General features: G+C 35.8%; 1 protein-coding gene across 1 annotated transcript; it reads left to right on the top strand.

Annotated features, from left to right (window-relative positions):
* Positions 1-617: 617 nt before the first annotated feature.
* LOC114357802 (larval/pupal rigid cuticle protein 66-like) lies at positions 618-2,973 on the top strand. The gene is made up of 2 exons (XM_028311585.1): positions 618-678; positions 2,498-2,973. The coding sequence occupies exons 1-2, from the start codon at positions 667-669 to the stop codon at positions 2,903-2,905; spliced, it is 420 nt and encodes a 139-aa protein (XP_028167386.1). The 5' UTR covers positions 618-666; the 3' UTR covers positions 2,906-2,973.
* Positions 2,974-20,632: the final 17,659 nt, after the last annotated feature.

Below are 20,632 nucleotides of genomic sequence, written 5' to 3'. Positions count from 1 at the left end.
GTCCAGTGCAATTTAACTTTATGAAACATATCAATGTTGTAAATAGAAACAAAGTCAATACCTACGTATTGAACTTATATAGAAAAACAAAACTAGGGATAGGTTCTGTCAATATTTAAAAACATACTCGTATTTAGGGAATAATGCTGAGTTGCACCATCTTACTTTAACTTTGACAACCGTCAAAAATCTGTCAAACTCCATAAAAAAAACCAGCGGCTATTGATAAAGTTACTCTAAATAAAGCAGTTGACAGGTCCTAAGCTTAAATTATTAACCTTAAACATGAAGAATATTTCAATAGGTTACGTATATCGTAAAAAAATGTAGCTGTTTGAAAATCAGAAAGGCATTGAAGAATATCTAATAATAAATAAGGTATGTAGATTGCTAAAATATTCAGACTTTTGGAAGAAACGAGTTAACATTTTAATCCAATTTCAATCAGTCACCTTTACCTTGGAGGACACGTGCATTATTTGCTCGAATGTTCATTAAACTTTTCTTGTACACTTCATTATGCTGTAACCTTTATTGGACTAGTTTTGAGGCATGTTTCCTGGAGTACTCAAGATAAGTCAGATGATATAAATACTGTATGGGACGGTGTTCGGACATCAATTACTTGAGATTCGCCGTAGTCACAACAACTACTTAACTTACAAAATGGTTGTGAAGGTAAGTTTTTCAATAATTCTAATTATTAATTTGCTTTTTAAGGAAGAAAGTTACTATTTTGTGACACTCGACAAGATTAAAGTGAAATAACCATAATAAAGTCTAAAGAAAATAAATTACTTTTCTAATGCGCCGAAAATATTATAAAAACTTTCCAAACACTTTTTTATAATCAGAGAAATATTTCCAAAAGACTGGTTGTCCTATTAAAGATTTCTGAGTCCAATACCTACTGACTAATTATAAAAAAAAACATGTGAATATTGGTTTTAATCTTGGATTTAAGTGAAAATAGTATGAAGCATATCAAAATAACATTGCATCAGCATTGCTAAAAATTACGTATTTTTACGCAACTTTTAATTTTATATCTCACGCATAAGTTTAAAAATCCATTGCGGAAAGCCTTGTATATGCCGTCGACTGCACACAATGAAATTACGTCAAGTTCTCATATTTTTCTAAACATAATCTCCTACATTCTAAGAGAAAACGTTGGATTTAACTTCAATCTTAAACCACAATTTAATCCTCTTGAACCAGTCGGGGTTTTATTGAATCTTGACATTTGACTAAGTTCGCTTTAATATTCAGGACGAGTGCTTGTTTCAGACAGTTCTGATAGATTTTAAATTAATAGGTACTTTTACAAGGATTTGCTAATCAATGATGATTCTTGTGAACTATGAAGTTTGAATTTATTGATGCTTATAAATTATAAGCATCAATAAATTCAAACTTCAATTGGAATCGTTTAGATTATAAGTTATAATCTAAACGATTCCAATTATCCAATTTATAATAGAGGAAGGTAGGTAGGTATATCACACTAAGTATAAAGAGGAAAGATGTGATATTTTGTTTGTATGTATTGAATAGACTCAGAAATTACTGGACCGATTTGAAACATTCTTTCATAATAAGAATTCTAAATTATTTTTGATGAACACATGCATTATTTTTGATAAGTTCGCCAAGTCGCAAGTGTAACTTTTTGATGTGCCAAGTTCATTGAAGTTATTGCGGTGTGTTTCTTTGATTTATTAAATTAATCCAATTTTAAGTTTCGTTTTATGACTGTNATGATTGTCTTATATTTTAATGGGTAATAGGTACTAGACGCAGCAAATAAATAAGGCATTTGGTATTCCGTAAAAAGTATAATTAATTAAAATGCGACATAAATCTTTTACGCATTCTTACACTGATTGCTTCGTCGTAAAATTAGCATTAAAACAAGGTTGTGTTGTTGTAATCCCAGTTATTACACTTTCGCAGAAAAAATGGAGTGCTTTATTATTTCCACGGTCATGACGTTTACGGTTACATTGACCCTATTGAATGCAAAAACAAAACAGTTACATACAATGCCGTAATTTAATACATAATGTATTTCTTGATGCACAGAAATATAGTAATTTATTGCGTCATAATAATTCTTTTCGACTTCAGTTAAAAGCGCCATCAATTTCCAAACTAAATATAGATTGTTCTTTGGTATCAGACAAATTGGCTGATTAACTTAGTAAAGGCTTGAGTTATGACACCCTCACATCTCTATGAACGTTATATTTTTCTAGTTTAGTAATTAAATCAATAAATAAAATTAACTTAGAAAAAAACATCGTTCGTTTCAGCCAAATGACGTCCACTGCTAGACCAAAGTCTTTCCATAACGATCGGTCCTGCGCTGCCCGAAAAAGATAATTTTATAATATTTATAATGACAACATTTAACAAGATACTAAAGGTTTATAAACAAGAATTTAAAAATTATTGATTCAGCATCACAAGATATTTAATGTTCTCCTATTTCCAGTTCGTCGTAATCCTTGCTCTGGCGGTAGCTGCCAATGCCAGCAACATCAACAGCTTCGCGTACGACGTGGCGGACCCGTTCACCGGCGACTTCAAGAGTCAGGCGGAGACGCGCGTCGGCGACCGCGTGCGCGGCCAGTACTCGCTGCTGGAGTCCGACGGCACCAAGCGTACGGTGGACTACGCCGCCGGAGCAGAGGGCTTCAACGCGCAGGTCCGCAAAGACCCTGCCTTCATCGCCGCCCCTGCCGTCTACTCCGCTGCCCCTGCCGTCTATTCCGCCGCCCCTGCCGTCTACTCAGCCGCCCCTGGTGTCTACTCGGCCGCCCCTGGCGTCTACTCCGCTAGCTTAGGCTACTCAGCTCTCCCCTACGGTTATTCCGCGCTCCCTTACGCCAAGTACTTCTGAACACTGTTATCTGATGATTTTTCAAAGATGTAAATATTGGTTCTGTAAATAAAAGTTTATAAAGATTCGATGGTAAACTTGTTTAATTGTATCATTTTACTGAATAAAATTGTAGAGAATGTGAAAATCGGTCCTCCCTAACCTCTTAAATACTGCTTTTATAAATTAGAGGTGATCATCCATCATGGAATGTATCTATGTCCGTATATATCTATGTATATCTATGTCCAAATTGTCCAAACGTAGTATTGCCATGCGCTAATGTAAATATATTATTGAAAATATCAGTCCTACACGTTTTGTGTTTTTGTTTAATATTCTATCTGAAGAAAAGTCGTTAGTCTCTTTTCTTCTAACATGTTTGTATCTCGGCTCTACTTCCTTAATGCATACTAATTAGTTTGCCAAAAGTCGCTTGTTTGTGCACAAAAACTTTTATGTAAGATCTTATCCTTAAAGACCTTTAAACCCCCTTGTTATTTCAAGTACATTATGTAGCAATTGTATTGGCATAAAAACAAGGAAAACTATTTAAATTTCTATTCAGACTTGAAATAAATTCAACAAAGTAAGCACCCGCTTCAAAAATTCAGAGCTACTACGAATGGTTTAATTAATTTTTTATCACGTTTTTCCGATTCAAAGGAATAATGCTATCAAAAGATAGATCAAAAGCTAACACTCGAATAATTTAATAAAAACTACAAAGGAAACAATTTAAATTCATTTGCGATGCAAATCGGGGAGCTGTATGAAATGGGAATGGAATTTAAAGCCAATCTACTTAAGTAGAAGGTTACAAAGTGTAAAAAATAAAGCCAGAACATTGAGTGGTAATACCAAGTCCAGTTATTGCGACTCAGGGGTTGAGTGTTGGATTAAAAGAGTTTTTGTATGTAAAAAATATAGTTCTATTCAATGTTCCACAGTAATGTTAAAAATGTTAAAGTTATGTTAAAATGTTAGAAATATTCTGAGCGCACCCGGTCGCGATGGTTCCGTATTTGCACTAATTAGTTATTTGAAGTAAAATCGATGCTTTGCGAACGAGTGCGCTGATTCAGATTGTTCGGTCATAATTACGCCGAACACAAGTCTTGAAAATGTGATATTGTGGAGAGATTAAGTACTTATTTAATAATCTTGGAGCTAAAATACTATTGACCCTGTGGTTCAGGTAGAGCATGTATAAAAGGACCAACCACTTCTCATTGATGTCGAAAAAGGACAAATATGCGAATAACAGGCCCAATAAGTTTGGCCAGCGCTGGCCTGGCCAGGTAGGTATTATCAATGTTCTTTTTAGAGCGTTGCTTTACAATATTTAATTTTACAAAGGTTTAAATTTAAAAAAAATCTAAAGATTTCTTATAAATATTATTCTTAAACACATTGAAATCAAAAGTGCTGCTCTCAAATAGGTAGTGCCTTTGTTTACTTTTCCATAATCAAAAACTTTTGAAGCTGCTGTAAAATTCATCTCAAGTTATATTGTTTGTATGTTCACTGAAAGCTGCACTCGCAAAGCTTCCTTTGAAATTTTTCTATTTAATATTTTCATTCAGCAGACTGAATCTTTTCACTACTTTTTATAAGTTAATATTTTATGTGAAATATTATGTTTGCCCAACATTTTAGGGTTCTCGAGTGGAAACCACGTATCGCAAAAACGTAGAGTAGGACGCCCACGCGCTCGATGGATCGACGACCTTTTAGGATCCGCTGGCAGTGGCTTGATGACATCAGCGAGGGACTTAACCCCGCCGCCGCTGGACTATTGTAGTGAATCTACTCGTAATACAGCTTCGTTCGTTAGTTTCAGACATAATTACAACAAAAAAAAATTAAAACCAACTTAAAAAAACCGGCACTAAAAAGTAGAAAATAATTACAATATTTACTTATTTATTAGGACAGGAGTCTGTGCCAGCCTGCTCAGTGCCAAGCTCAAGAAATGTTCTAAATTTACCGGCACCGACTCCAAAAATATCAATCATGGTATACATTTTTCCTAATAAATAAATAATGTAATTAGTCGGTTTTAATTTTTTTGTTAAAATTAATTTATTTCATGCGTTTTAGTTGATTAGTCCTTGTTATTCTCTCTGAAGATGGACAGTACCTAATACCTATGTTTAAAGAGATTAAGTAAGACTATAGTTTTCCATTTTAAGTGTAAATAATCTTCCCTACAAAATACAGGCTACCTACTTTAAATATGGGCTACTAAAAAGCATCATCTAACTCCTGACTTACGAAGTTTGACCTTTCATCATCAGCTCACCTAAAAAACCTGAAGTAATACAACTGTATGTACATAATTACGTACTTAAAATATTTAAAGAATTATTCTCCAACTCCCAAGCGTTAAGGAGTTTTACCTTCAATCCACCTCATCAACATTAGATGATGACTACCAGCCGCATATACTTGAATAACTTTAGAATACATATGAAAAACGATATACGTGCCTATAAAATTTGGGGGTTGCCCTCGATTACCCTAGGATCCCATCATCAGATCCTGACTTGGTGACAATGGGACCACCTCAGAAGTGTACCCTATCGAACAAAAAATATTTTTGAAAATCGGTCTACAATTGACGGAGTAATCGGTGAACATACATAGAAAAAAAAAACATACATACAGCCGAACATATTATAACCTCCTCCTTTTTTGAAGTCGGTTAAAAAGACGTCCATTGCTGCACAAAAGCCTCATTTCTGATTCGATCACGCAGGGAAACTCCGAGCATAGCACGCTAAATCGTCTCAAATCCTTATGACATCATATTATTATTTAGCTTACTACGAGTTAATAAGGACTATTATTTTTATACGTATAAAATACCATCAACTACTGATAGCTCTATTCGTCAGACATCATTAATCAAGTCGTCAAAACGTCTTCCACTTAAGCCTTTAAATGTTATAATTCTCAAATCGATATGATCGCTCCAATCCTTTGACACGACCCAGTCCTATTGAACTGCCGTGTTTATGTTTCAGAAATGTGAAATCTCACAGTACTCGCAAAATATGAAGTTCTCCCAACCGTGCCATTGCCATGCCCTCCGAGGTTTACTGCCACTCAGAGCAATATTGCCAGGCCTGTATTTGATAAATAAAAAAGTTTCCGAGCGAGCCGCGTTTTTGTGAAATATCTACGCCCGAAGTAGGCAGTTGAGGAGGCGTGGAGCTAGACTTTTTGGAACTGAACTTATTTTGAGAGAGATTATATTTAACGAGACTAAGGAAGTTCTAAAAGCTTCAATGTTTTTTGGGAAAATATTAACTTAACATGCTAAGACTACTTTACAAATAATATTACCTAAACTTTGTTATGAAGTACCTAATCTTCCATTTCTTCTATTAAGAGAGCTTAAAATGTAAGTGTAATAACTGTAATAATTCCAAAGATGATAAAAAATTGAAAACCGCTGAATAGGTATAGTTTTTGTTATTTTTACTTGCAAAGATTTTGTGGTACGATATTCGCCAAACGTATATTTTCAAATGTTTACAAAATATTTCTCGCGCGGCTACGAATATATTCGTAGCAATCGAAGCTCGTAGCACTGCGGCGAGATTGTTTGCCGTAGCGTCTCGTAGCAGAGACGGGCGTGTATTGGATGGGACGAGTTCAAGTGCCATCCACGAACGTATTGGATGTCTGCCTCCGAGATGCTCTGGTTCTCGATTGGTTGAAATGATGAGATTGAACTTAAGTTACGTTCAATTTCAGATAATGTGGAGTGAATTAGATGCAAATAACCTTAAATACTACAAAACATTTAGCGCTACATAAACAGTAAAGCCGGCAACGAAGATCCGGATTTAAGAACTTGTAACTTGCTTGTACTATGTGTAAAGAAAAGCATTATCTTACATACTTCAAAAGGCATTTTAGTTTAATATTTTGCAGAATTCAACGCCGCATTTTATTTTATAATCCTAGCATTCTTTGTGCAATGTATTTCAATTCTGTAGACGTCTTCTGCTAAACATAGGACTTTCTACATTATAATGATTTCTTTCATAGATGGCTCTATAAAGTCTGGAGTTTTTATAGACTTAGCGTTATTTTACTGATCTTATTTTTTTTATTTTAAATTAGAGGGATATTTTATAGACATTATTATTCTCTTTTTACAGGTAAGTTCCTGTGATTATCCTGCTAGTGACGTTGACAGTGACGTATTATGGTAAGTGTAATCACGATCCCTCATTGACCTAACACTTTTACCCAATACCTTGAGCGTTGCGTGTAGTAGCACTTATATGTATTTCAAGACACAGCTGCGCAAACAATCATCAAGTTTCTCCGAAGATGGCCGACCGATAAAAGCGTTAGTTTACACTTTAGCTCGGCAGATTCTGGAGACTTAATTATGTTTGTAAACGCTTGTTTTACTTTATAAACTTGTCAGCGAGCCTATCGGATTACTAATTTAAGTCAATTAAAGATGCAAAAATCCTAGGACAATAATTATTAAGTGTAAGAACACAAAACTACATGGTATCTAGAGTCCCAAGATACCCGGGAGCATTTTAAAAATAAAACGCACCAAAAGAATCAAATGGCTGTCATATTTTATCATAAACCTCTAGTCTATAGAAGAATTTCATTGACACGTTTCCTCAAAGGAATTTCTCATAGACATTTCTGTCGGGGGTCTTTCATATACTGTAAATAAAAGCAGTAAGCTTATTTACTTCATTTTGAGTTTCAAAACGCAAGCATGCTCTTTTACAAGCCTTTATTGTGGAAATGTGGAAATAATACGAGGCCGCGAGGGTACCAAAGGTTATGTGGGAAAGACGGTACGCGATGGTAGCTAAAAGTGGGACCCTATTAATTTAAGTCACTAAAACTACATCACCCCCGATAGTTAATTGGGTAATTGTTAGCTGTCCTTGAGTTTAACTCATATCCGAAAAAAGTGTTAGATGCGCCCTTTCAGCTATCGTGGTACTGAACCTCTGCGCTGGGGCCACAGTGGGTGCTTAGACATCTCATAGGTGGTTCGCGATTTTAGGCAGTCGACCAAGTGTAGTGTTTTCACAAAATGTTTAAGTCAGGGAAATACATTCCAAAGGCCGAGGCTTACTTACAAATCTTCTATCGGTCATGCTGTAGATCCTGGCTACACAGGAGTTGCAGCGGTGATAACGAGAAGTGGGAATAGTCCCGTTACCTATTTGACTTTTTACAAACTACGCTGAATTATTATGATATTCATAGGACCGAATCAATCAAATCTTGGGTTTGTTTCACTACAGGATGACATGATAAAATTTCAATATTTAAAATCTTGTACAGACGACAGCACATCAATTTTAATACTATGGCATCTTATTTCGATGTATTAAGTGTTATTTTGCAATAAACTGCACAGGCTGATGTGCTGTTGACTGTACAATAGGTTTAAACCCTTTTTAAGACTTAAGAGCACATTAATACAAATAGATAGTAAAAATAATGACAAAAAAATTCATTGGATTTGTCTCATACGAGTATTAGGGAATACACTATGTATCATGAGTAGAGTCTTATATTAAAAGGATGCCAACGATTTCAAAGTCGCCCTGTATACAAGCCTACTGACCTTACATGTATAGTGGTCTATGTAGACACATCCACTTGTCCGACAATAATTGCTGAGATATATTTCCTTCTTTCGGTATCGTGCGGGTCGCGTCCGGACCCTAGTTTACCGAGAGCCTTTGTATGTCACTTTCGGCTCTCGACTCCTGCGTCTTTTATTATCTTCCTAAAATACATTCATTGATATCTCTGGCTTGTATTTACCTACGTCCAGATATTGACTACAATAAGTTGATATTGTGAGAACGTTTTCATTTTCACGATAGTTCTGAGTGATCTTGTCAGGATGGTGTCTGAGATTTCCGCGATTTGGAATTATTATCTGTGGTAACATTTGTATATGTTTAAACTCAAACTTAAACTGGAGGATGACTGTCTGTTAGACTGATAATTAGGCATATTCATCGTGTTACAAACTATTCCTCGCGGATTCAACCACGAAATTTTCATTTGGGCACAGAAAGTCTACCGGGTGCTTGAAATCCTCTCGTATATCCTGATCGAAAAAAATATTTAAGTATAGAAAATAGTTTGCTAAACGTTTAAATACATGACAAATCATACCTATGTACCTACTGCTATTTATGTCCATTTAAAAAATATGTATGTTGTTTTTACCTTCTCCATTCTACCAAAAATCATTACGGTTCAGCAGTTCAGGAGTAAAATTTTAGAAACCAACAATTACTTTCGTATTGTGTAATTTTGGCGTGGACGACAACAACAATTAAATTCTTGTCGCCCTTAGTTTCAATATTCCAAAACAGTTACGAAGACAATAATTCACTTTGCGTGCCATTTGTCTGGGGAAATGGCCCATCGGTACAAACCTACAAAGTTACAAACCGATAAATCTACACCGTATAGTAGCTCCGAATGCAAATCCGTCATACCAATACTAGTCCGGAACTGCACACACGCGAGAATTGGCCGGATCCTGGGGTAAAGACATGTTTAGGCTAGTAACCGAACTTTTAGTCCCATTTTAAAGTGGAGCGTTAAGTCATTCAGTTTGAAGATTTAAGATTGTAAATTGATAGAGATACAGCTTTTTTTTAAGCTTTTTCAACCACAAACGAATAATTCATGGTGATCTGACTCTTACACTGAAGAATTTGAATCTAGATTTGTGAATTTCTTTAAGACTAAAATATACCCTAAATTGAAACAGTTACCTACTTGTTATTTTTGGAACAGCTATATTAGTTTTCAGGGAAATCCTATGATTGTTTTATAACAGGGTAAAAAGCATAATAGGTACCATTCGAAATAATTAATTAACTTGTCTACAAATTGATTACGCTATTTATTTTCAACCGACTTCAAAAAAGGAGGAGGTTCTCAATTCGACCCGTATGTTTTTTTTATAGTTAAGGAAACAAATAAATTATAACATACCATGTAAATAAATAACCCCAATTACATCCTACCACAATTCCACAGCTTCTTATGTCCTCAGGGATTTTTCTTCGGTTTTATTGTTGTATAACCTTTATCACGCTAAGCATTTCGTCTCTAGCGAGTTGTCAGGAACAGTGGAGGTGAATCGATCAGGGAATTCCCCGAAATAACTAGTATTGACGGTACACGTGGGACTGTTAATCATTAGCGCGACCAGGGTTCGATTTCTGGTATTTTCTATAAAATTATGCGTCTATATAGGAGAGAATCGGTGCTAGAATATGTACCTATCCCTATTTCCCGAATTATTATGAATTTTACAAAATGTAATACCATCTTGAGCCCCATATTATCAAATAAATACCCTCGACTATTTATATTCTCATAAGATTCTTTCTCAATAAATCATTGGGGAGGCATTTGTCCAGCAGTGGACGTCTTTCGGCTGAAACGAACGAACGAAATGTCGAGTTTATACAGAATTTTTAATTATCTTTTATATTTCTTGAGAATCATTAACCACACCATTTCCTAGGATATAGTCCTACTTCCTACTAATATTATAAATGCGAAAGTTTGGATGTCATGATGTCTGGATGTCTGGATGTCTGGATGTTTGTTACTCTTTCACGCAAAAACTACTAAACGGATTTTGTTGAAACTTTACAGTATTACTGTTTATAACCCAGATTAACATATAGGCTATAATTTATGACGATCTGTGACATACTAAATTTCACGCGGGTGAAGCCGCGGGCAAAAGCTAGTACGTTATAATAGGCTAGTTGCCTAAAAAAATTTTTTTAGTCCGTAATGTTTAATATCAAAAAATATTGGACACATATATTTTTATTTGTCAATCTAACAAATAATTACATAGTTATGGTGCGTTGAAGTTGCGCACGACGTCACAACGTGCGGCATTTTTAAGCAAGCGTTGACGTCACGGGCCTCTTCTTATGAACTTTGGGGCGCTTTATCTCTTTAAATTTTCATTAGTTTGAAAAAGTGAAAAATACGTGTAGAGTATTTTTTGATAAGTTAACTGACGGACTAATTAAAACTCTTGCTTTTTGACCCAGGCAACATCCCCATTATTTCAGACATTTGTAGACAAATACCTACATACTATCTTTAATTTTAGATTTATTTTGAGATTTACTCCAGTCTAGGTAACTGTAACCACAAACGCGATTCTATTTGAACCGTCCCACAAAGTTGGACGATTCATTCATATTAATCTCCCAAAGATGGACTAAATCTGCCACTGTTACTCCAACTAGTTGGATTAGTGTGACTGAGCCTCAACAAACTCGTAAATTCGAATCTGTTCTCAAAGCTTAGAGATGGTCATTTGATTAATGCAGTACCTACATTAAGTCTGAGTTGCACCACCGTTACTTAATGATAACTGATTATTTTTGTATGACAGATTTTTGACGCTTGTTAAAGTTGAAGTAAGGTGGCGCAACTTAGCCTAAAACTCCACATAAACTACAGTCAGTCCGTTTTCTCCATCAATCCCTAATTTTAAGTGACCCCTATGAAAAGAAAATTACTGTTATGTGTTACCATAGGGATATCTTAAAAATTAGGGATTGATGGTGAAAACGGGCAATAGTCAACCGATAGATTTTGGTAGGCGTCTAATTTGTATTTAATGAAGAATCCGCCGATACTAAAGTGCAGACTTCCATACATGTTTTTTTATGCATAACAAGGCAGATTTTTTACCAATATTTGTTCAATGTTTATTATGTTTAACAGCTTGACCAAACTATCGGCCGACAAAAAGTCTAAAGTTTACGGGTTCTTTTAAACGTTGGAGTTATTTATTAGTTAAAAATGCGTCTCTTTAAAGTTGTGGACTCAGTATTGAAGTCGAATCACTTAAAGTATTAGGTGACTCAATGAAATGGATACGTTTTGAAGCTCGCGAGTGTTTGGTTACTTAAAGTCACTGCGTTAAAATGTTTGCGCTTTATCATCACTTTACTTAGTTATTAAATAGGTATATAACTCAAAGGTGACTGACTGACTGGCTGACTGACTGACTGACATAGTGATCTATCAACGCACAGCCCAAACCACTGGACGGATCGGGCTGAAATTTGGCATGCAGGTAGATGTTATGACGTAGGCATCCGCTAAGAAAGGATTTTACAAGACTCCACCCCTAAGGGGGTAAAACGGGATCCACGCGTACGAAGTCGCAGGAGGCCGCTAGTTAGGAGTATAAACTATAGTTTATCCTATAGACGCTGCCAAACTAAATTAGCTTTGCTCTATATTGCAGGTAGATAGATTAATTTAGGTATATTGTTTTAAAACATCATGGTCATTAATAGAATAATTGACCTTATTGCAACAGGGCCGAAATATCCGAGCCTCGTAAATAAGGTAGGTACATGGTAGCAATCCGGTCAATAATAATTTATTCTTTAATTCAGGTTTTTATCTATTTTGGAAAAACCTTGTAAAGTTCTCTAAATTGTTAAGGTTAAACGATAAGTCCAAAATTCCAGATACTCTTTCATAAAGTTGTAGTAAAAAATGACTTTTTCCAGAGCGTCGCCATGTTTCCAAGAATCGATGTAATTAGTTATTTCTTGGAAAAGATTCTAAATGTTGTTCTCAGATGACATAATACGTTTATCCCGAAAGCAAATTAGGAAATACAATTACAAAAGCATTGTCTTGTTAGCCCTTAGAAATCGGCCCTTTAACGGGACCTTTTTTGTTCTATTGTAACCATGACATTTCTGTGACAATATTGTTTTGCTGACCGCTTATTAATCTATCAAGCCATAATTAATTACAATGAACCAACCATTGTGTCGATAGCGTATTGAAATCGGACGCAATCGCATCCCAAACTCCAACAAATTAGCATACTTCAAAAAGTTTGATGTATAGCAGCAATCCATCAATGACATCCGCTAGATAAACCCCGACCTTACCCCGCATAGTTTTAAGTCCAAAATCAATATTGGCTTGCGATTTCTGACGGTTGAGGGCAAACTTCACCATGAGCCGAGATGAATAAGCAAGGACCAAGTTGCATGGAGTCAGCTGGTTCTTAACAAGTTAACATGTTGTTAACAACATGCTATGGGTGCTTTAATAGGGTTCTGGCCTATAGCAGGCCTGGCTCACTCCGCGCGGTACATCCGATAATTACCTACAGCGAAGCGCCCCGCCGGCGGGTATTATATCAGTCGAGTGTCACGCGCGCGCTCGNCCCCCCCCCCCCCGTATGAAGGTTACTTTTTATTCAAAAAGGTTACATTTTTTTATATTTCTGCTCATTTCTGACAAGACCCGACTGGCAACACTGGTACGGATCGCTCGCAGTGCGTGCGAGGGCGATGTGTTGATGTTTGGCGTTGGGACGGCGGCGAAGTACAACACGTCTAACACGTATAAATACTAAAATAAGCACTGTCAATGAAAAAGTACCAAAATATGCAATAACGCTATAAAAATAGCATTATATGCGTTTGCATATGCAATAATGCAAATGCATATAATCCGATGTCTAGTAATTAGTAATTATTTTTCTACTTTTTAGTGTAGGTTTTTTGGAGTCGTTTTTTTTTTTATAAAATTTTACTTATTTCTTGCTTTTTAGTTAACTAATTATTACCTTGATGTCACCACTGAAGGTAGGCAGTACATTGAGACCATATTCTTAATGTATATTATAAAAAAGTTCATCCCCAATTTTCCACCCTTGGGGGTGAAATATTTTCTTCAAATTCGCATGAAACCACCCTTTTGATAATACCTATTCAACAAAAAAATAATCGTTCAAATTGGTTCATAATCGGCGGAGATATTGCGTATAAAAAAGTTCATCCCCAATTTTCTATCCTTGGGGGTTGTTTTTTTTATTATTAAATTTAAATGGGACCACCCTTGAGGTATTACCTATACGCTGAAAAAAGATTTGTTAAAATCGGTTCATAATTGGCGGAGTTATCGCGTAACAAACATAGAAAAAAAAAACATACGGGTCGAATTGAGAACCTCCTCCTTTTTTTGAAGTCGGTTGAAAATGACTTTTTCCAGAGCGTCGCCATGTTTCCAAGAATCGATGTAATTAGTTATTTCTTGGAAAAGATACTAAATGTTGTTCTCAGATGACATAATACGTTTATCCCGAAAGCAAATTAGGAAATACAATTACAAAAGCATTGTCTTGTTAGCCATTAGAAATCGGCCCTTTAACGGGACCTTTTTTGTTCTATTGTAACCATGACATTTCTGTGACAACATTGTTTTGCTGACCGCTTATTAATCTATCAAGCCATAATTAATTACAATGAACCAGCCATTGTGTCGATAGCGTATTGAAATCGGACGCAATCGCATCCCAAACTCCAACAAATTAGCATACTTCAAAAAGTTTGATGTATAGCAGCAATCTATCAATGACATCGGCTAGATAAACCCCGACCTTACCCCGCATAGTTTTCAGGCCAAAATCAATATTGGCTTGCGATTTCTGACGTTTGAGGGCAAACTTCTCCATGGGCCGAGATGAATAAGCAAGGACCAAGTTGCATGGAGTCAGCAGGTTCTTAACAAGTTAACATGTTGTTAACATCATGCCATGGGTGCTTTAATAGGGTTCTGGCATATAGTAAATTATATTGCCGTAATAATTTAAACCTCATTCACTTGCTATAAGATTGAAAAGCAATTAATTTTGCTTGCATGCTGTGTATTACGAGTATGATGGGTTAATCTTTACAGAATTCATTTGGTATAGCCAACCCTAATTTGGAAAACTTATGCCCGTTTTCACCATCAATCCCTAATTTTAAGTGACCCCTATGGTATTACATAACAGGAATTTTGTTTTCAAATGGGAAACTTAAAAATCAGGGATTGGTGGTGAAAACGGGCATTAATCTAACGGCAAAAAAAACAATAATTTTAATGAAATAATGGTTTATGAAGATGAACGTTCTCAATGAACTCGCTCTTCTTTTTTCACTACTATAACTTAATAATAAATATATTATAATTATGTACCTACCTACTTTTTTCAAGAACCTTTAACAGGGAAATCTAGAATTATTTCCAATTATTTCAAAAAAGAATATACTTATTACTTATAGTCGAACATAGAACCTCCTCCTTTTTTGAAGTCGGTTAATTATAATTATTATCTTTTATGTAGCCAACGAAATTGATTCCTGTTCGTGCCAATTTGAACGAAGTTACATTAGCCACAACGATCATTTAGTGGTAATTTACTGAAATTGGCTGGCATTTTGATAATAACAAAGTCTCGTTTTATTAGGTTAGAAGTATAATAAGTTCATCAAATATTTGGATAGGTAGTTTAGCTCATAAAAGATAATTGCTACAACAGAAGGCATTGTTCTCATGGTTAGGTAATACTATTTTGTCATTAAGGTCTATTTTGCCTTGAAGTACTATTTCTGGTTATTATAAAGTTTAGTTTATTATAAAACACAGTCATGAAACAGAAGCTATTGAGGCAAAGTAATTTAACAAGTAAGTATAGCAAATAGATTGTTTTCTTTTCCTCTAAAGGTTTTTTTCATTAGCAATTTATCTACTTTTTCCAGTGTTTTATCAACAATCGACCCTATCGCAAGAAAGTGGCAAAAATAATCGCTTTTACGCAACCAAATTTAAAAGAAGAAGTTAAAGACGCTGTTTTTTCCTTGGAATTTTCATTACAACAGGTCAACGAACTCCAAAATTAAAATTCACAGTAAAAGGAATTTCTCAGAATTTCAGAAAACTCACAACGCGTTCCTGGAACGGTTACGAAAGCTATAAGTCTGAAAGTTTGTGATAACGAGAGACGATAACAAGTTTGATAAAAGATATCTAAATTATCAGCTCCTAAATGTTACGGTTACAACTGTTATTATTAATGACACTGGATTCGGGAGTTTAACTTGCAGATATTTCTTTGGGTTTATTAGAGTTCATTTATTACGAAAGGATTAAATATCTGTTACCATTAAATCTCCATCTACAATGTAATTCTCGTTCATTTCGAACTTAAACCAAGATTGACTTGGTGTAAGTTTTTCCACAGGAGAATCAAAGTGACTGNTACGTACCTCATTACAAATAAGTAGATTAATTATTTTTTCACTAGACAGCAACCCTAACAGCGTAAGAAGAGTTCAGAGTCACGCGATAGAAAGAGACAAAACTTGTAGGTGAATAAAATTGTAGGTACGTAGTGCTGTGCGAGCTGAATTCCACTGTATCGCGTCGTAGCAAGACTCGCATTTATTTAAATCGTCTTGCGGAGTAATCCTTCTGTACCTGTACTATTACTTATTCTGTGCCTATAGTAAATTATATTGCCGTAATAATTTGAACCTTATTCACTTGCTATAAGATTTAAAAGCAATTAATTTTGCTTGCATGCTGTGTATTATGGTGGGTTAATCTTTACAGAATTCATTTGGTATAGCCGACCCTCATTTCGGGAAACTTATGCCCGTTTTCACCATCAATCCCTAATTTTTAAGTGACCCCTATGGTATCACATAACAGCAATTTTGTTTTCAAAGGGGACACTTAAAAAATAGGGATTGATTGTGAAAACGGGCATTAATAAAACGGCAAAAAAAAACAATATTTATAATGAAATAATGGTTCATGAAGATGAACATTCTCAATGAACTCGCTTTTCTTTTTTCACTACTATAACTGAATATTATAATTATGTAGGTACCTACTTTTTTCAAGAACCTTTAACAGGGAAATCTAGAATTATTTCCAATTATGTATTTAAAAAAGATACATACTTATTACTTACAAGCTAACATAGAACCTCCTCCTTTTTTGAAGTCGGTTAGTTATCAATTATTATCTATTATGTAGCCAACTAAATTGATTCCTGTTCGTGCCAATTTGAACGAAAGTTACATTAGCCCCAACGATCATTTAGTGGTAATTTACTGAAATTGGCTGGCATTTTGATAATAACAAAGTCTCGTTTTATTAGGTTAGAAGTATAATTAGTTCATCAAATATTTGGATAGGTAGTTTAGCTCATAAAAGATAATTGCTACAACAGAAGGCATTGTTCTCATGGTTAGGTAATACTATTTTGTCATTAAGGTATATTTTGCTTTGAAGTATTATTTGCGGTTGCATAAAGTTTAGTTTATTATAAAACACACTCGTGAAACAAAAGCTATTGAGGAAAAGTAGTTTAACAAGTAAGTATAGCAAATAGACTGTTTTCTTTCCTTCTAAAGGTTTTTTTCATTAGCAATTTATCTGCTTTTCCCAGTGTTTATCAACAATCGGCCCTATCGCAAGAAAGTGGCAAAAATAATCGCTTTTACGCAACCAAATTTAAAAGAATATGAACTGTTTTTTCCTTGGAATTTTCATTAGAACAGGTCAACGAACTCCAAAATTAAAATTCACAGTAAAAGGAACTTCTCAGAATTTCAGAAAACTCACGACGCATTTCTGAAACGGTTACGAAAGCTGTAAGTCTGAAAGTTCGTGATAACGAGCGACGATTTAACAAGTTTGATAAAAGATATCTAAATTATCAGCTCCTAAATGTTACGGTTACAACTGTTATTATTAATGACACTGGATTCGGGAGTTTAACTTGCAGATATTTCTTTGGGTTTATTAGAGTTCATTTATTACGAAAGGATTAAATATCTGTTACCATTAAATCTCTATCTACAATGTAATTCTCGTTCATTTCGAACTTAAACCAAGATTGACTTGGTGTAAGTTTTTCCACAGGAGAATTAAAGTGACTGACATAGCCCGCAGTATCGCTAAAATCAAGTGGTAGTGGGCGGGCCACATAGCTCGTAGAGCTAATGGCCGCTGGGGCAGAAAATTTCTCGAGTGGCAACCACAAGCCGGAAGACTTAGTGTAGGTAGGCCTCCCACTAGGTGGACTGACGATCTGGTGAAGGTCGTGGGAGGTACCTGAATGCGCGCGGCGCAGGACCGGTCTTTGTGGAAATCCTTTGGGGAGGCATTTGTCCAGCAATGGACGTCATTTGGCTGAAACGAACGAAACTGTTGCGGACGAAGGCACATCAAACCAAGCATTGTGAATTATTACAGCGTCGTTGTAAAAGGTGCAATTTTACGAAAGTATGATTTGCTGTCGACTTTTAGTGACTAGATAAAAGTTCGTTTGTTTCAGCCAAATGACGTCCACTGCTGGACAAAGGCCTCCCCCAAGGATTTCCATAAACGACCGGCCCTGCGCTGCCCGCATCCAGGCTCTTCCCGCGACTTTCACCAGATCGTCGGTCCACCTAGTGGGAGGCCTGCCCACGCTACGTCTTCCGGCCAGTAATCGCCACTCGAGAACTTTTCTGCCCCAACGCCCATCGTCACTTCGAGCTATGTGCCCCGCCCACTGCCACTTGATTTTAGCGATTCTGCGAGCTATGTCGGTCACTTTGGTTCTCCTACGGATCTCCTCACTTCTGATTCGATCACGCAGATAAAAGTAATAATTATTAAAGAATAAAGGTTAATATTCTACAAATTACTAGGACACCAGATAATGCTCATACTCATCACATTAACAATGTCATCACAGAGATTCGAACCCGCAACATTACTACTATCTAGTAATCCATTTCCGTACCAATGTACCAGACGTCTATACAGGATGTTAGGTAAATGGGTATATGAGCCGACACTAGCCCATGTTAACATGAGCATATAAATGGTAAATTTTCATACAAAATAAATTTTATAAAATCCGATTTGGATGAAAATAAAAAAAATTAAATGATGATATCAAATTTCTGACTTCACCATTACCATTTATACAGGGTGGAAACGATAAGTGATCTCATTCGATTATTTCTAAACTATACAAGATATCGAAAAACTGGTAACTGATCCTGAAAGTGCTTCACGAGCTCTATCCAACGGTACCAAAATAGGTTACAGAATTAATTGGATCTATCCGAAAATTAAATGTTTTCAGCCTCCATACTAAATGTATGCCAGCCAAACAAAATTAGAAGTATTAATTTTTTTTATTAAACAATAAACACTTAAAATTAACTCGTAAATTGCATTCTTCTTTAAAATTATTCATGTAAAACATTGGTTTTAGGCTTTACTTGCTATAATATTATCAAGACATGAGTGCCATGACTGTGGCTGTACTAAATGTATGGAAGCTGGAAACATTGAATTTTAGGATGGATCCAGTTCATTTTGTAACCTATTATTGGTATCGTTGGATAGAGCTCGTGAAGCACTTTCAGGATCAGTGACCAGTTTTTGAATATCTTCTATAGTTTTTAATATTATGTGGTTTTACTAAATGTATGGAAGCTGGAAACATTGAATTTTTGGATAGATCCAGTTTATTATGTAACCTATTATTGGTACCGTTTGAAAGAGCTTGTGAAGCACTTTTAGAATCAGTAATCAGTTTTTCGATATCTTGTATAGTTTATAAATAATCGAGTGAGATCACTTAACGTTTCCACCCTGTATGCCCATGTTAAAATGGGCTAGTGTCGGCTCATATACCCATTTACCTAACACCCTGTATAATGCTCCAAGTTCCCAAGTAATATTATTATGATTTATTTCTATTAATATCCCACTCATTGTTGATACTGTTGATATCTTGTTATTAGAGCCAATCCATTATGCTTTGTTTCCAGATGTTACGAAGTTAGGCCAAACGTAATTATGCTATTAATAATATGTTGAAGATACCTATATCTAACTCAGTCAGTCAGTGTTTGAGGGTGGCATTCGAGAGGTTTAGAGTAGGCGCACACCGTTGATTTTTCGTCGCCCGATAGTTTAGTCGGGCAGTTGATCAGTATGGGCATGTATGGGAGTGCGCACTCTACGCCGATTTGATTTGGCCGATTCTTCATACAATTTAAAATCGGGCACAACTATCGACCAACTAAAAATCAACGGTGTGCGCCTACTCTTAAAGTTTAAGTATTAGTCTCATGAGGCCTATGTTCAGCAGTGGACGTCCTATGGCTGAAATGATGATGATTATGATGATGTGATTAGTCTCATTACTGAAACTCAACAAATCTGTTAGTTGGCTTAATTAAATTAAATTAAATTAAATTTAATAATTATTTATTTCAATCACATTGGGATCATATTAGTTTAGGTTAGTGTTCGTTCGTTCGTTTCAGCCAAATGACGTCCACTGCTGGACAAAGGCCTCCTCCAAGGTTTTCCACAATGCACGGTCCTGCGCTGCCCGCATCCAGGCTCTTCCCGCGACCTTTACGAGATCGTCGGTCCACCTAGTAGGAGGCCTGCCCACGCTACGTCTTCCAGCCCGTGGTCGCCACTCAAGAACTTTTCTGCCCCAACGGCCATCGTCTCTACGAGCTATGTGCCCCGCCCACTGCCACTTGGTTTTAGCAATTCTGCGAGCTATGTCTTATTCTTCTATAGGTTTGTGTTACATTCAAATTAAATAAATCAATAAAATATATCCAACATTACAATTTAAATATACAATAATTTCAAAAATGTCATGGTTATTTTAAATTAGGCAGCACGCACATGAATCATGCAACAATGATTCATGTACTGACAGTCAAAACGCTCAGAGAATAGCCTCAGGATACTGTTTGGGCTCCCCCAGGTCCGGCGCACCAGTGATGCGCACCTTTTTCGCATCGTTGTGTAAAAACAATCTACGCCGAATTCGGCAAA

Source organism: Ostrinia furnacalis, unplaced genomic scaffold, assembly GCF_004193835.3.
Source record: "Ostrinia furnacalis isolate ACB-3 unplaced genomic scaffold, ASM419383v2 OfSCF3355, whole genome shotgun sequence".
In the NCBI taxonomy this organism is placed as follows: domain Eukaryota; kingdom Metazoa; phylum Arthropoda; class Insecta; order Lepidoptera; family Crambidae; genus Ostrinia; species Ostrinia furnacalis.
The sequence above is the reverse complement of the archived record's forward strand: the minus strand, read 5'-3'. Positions and strand labels throughout refer to the sequence as shown.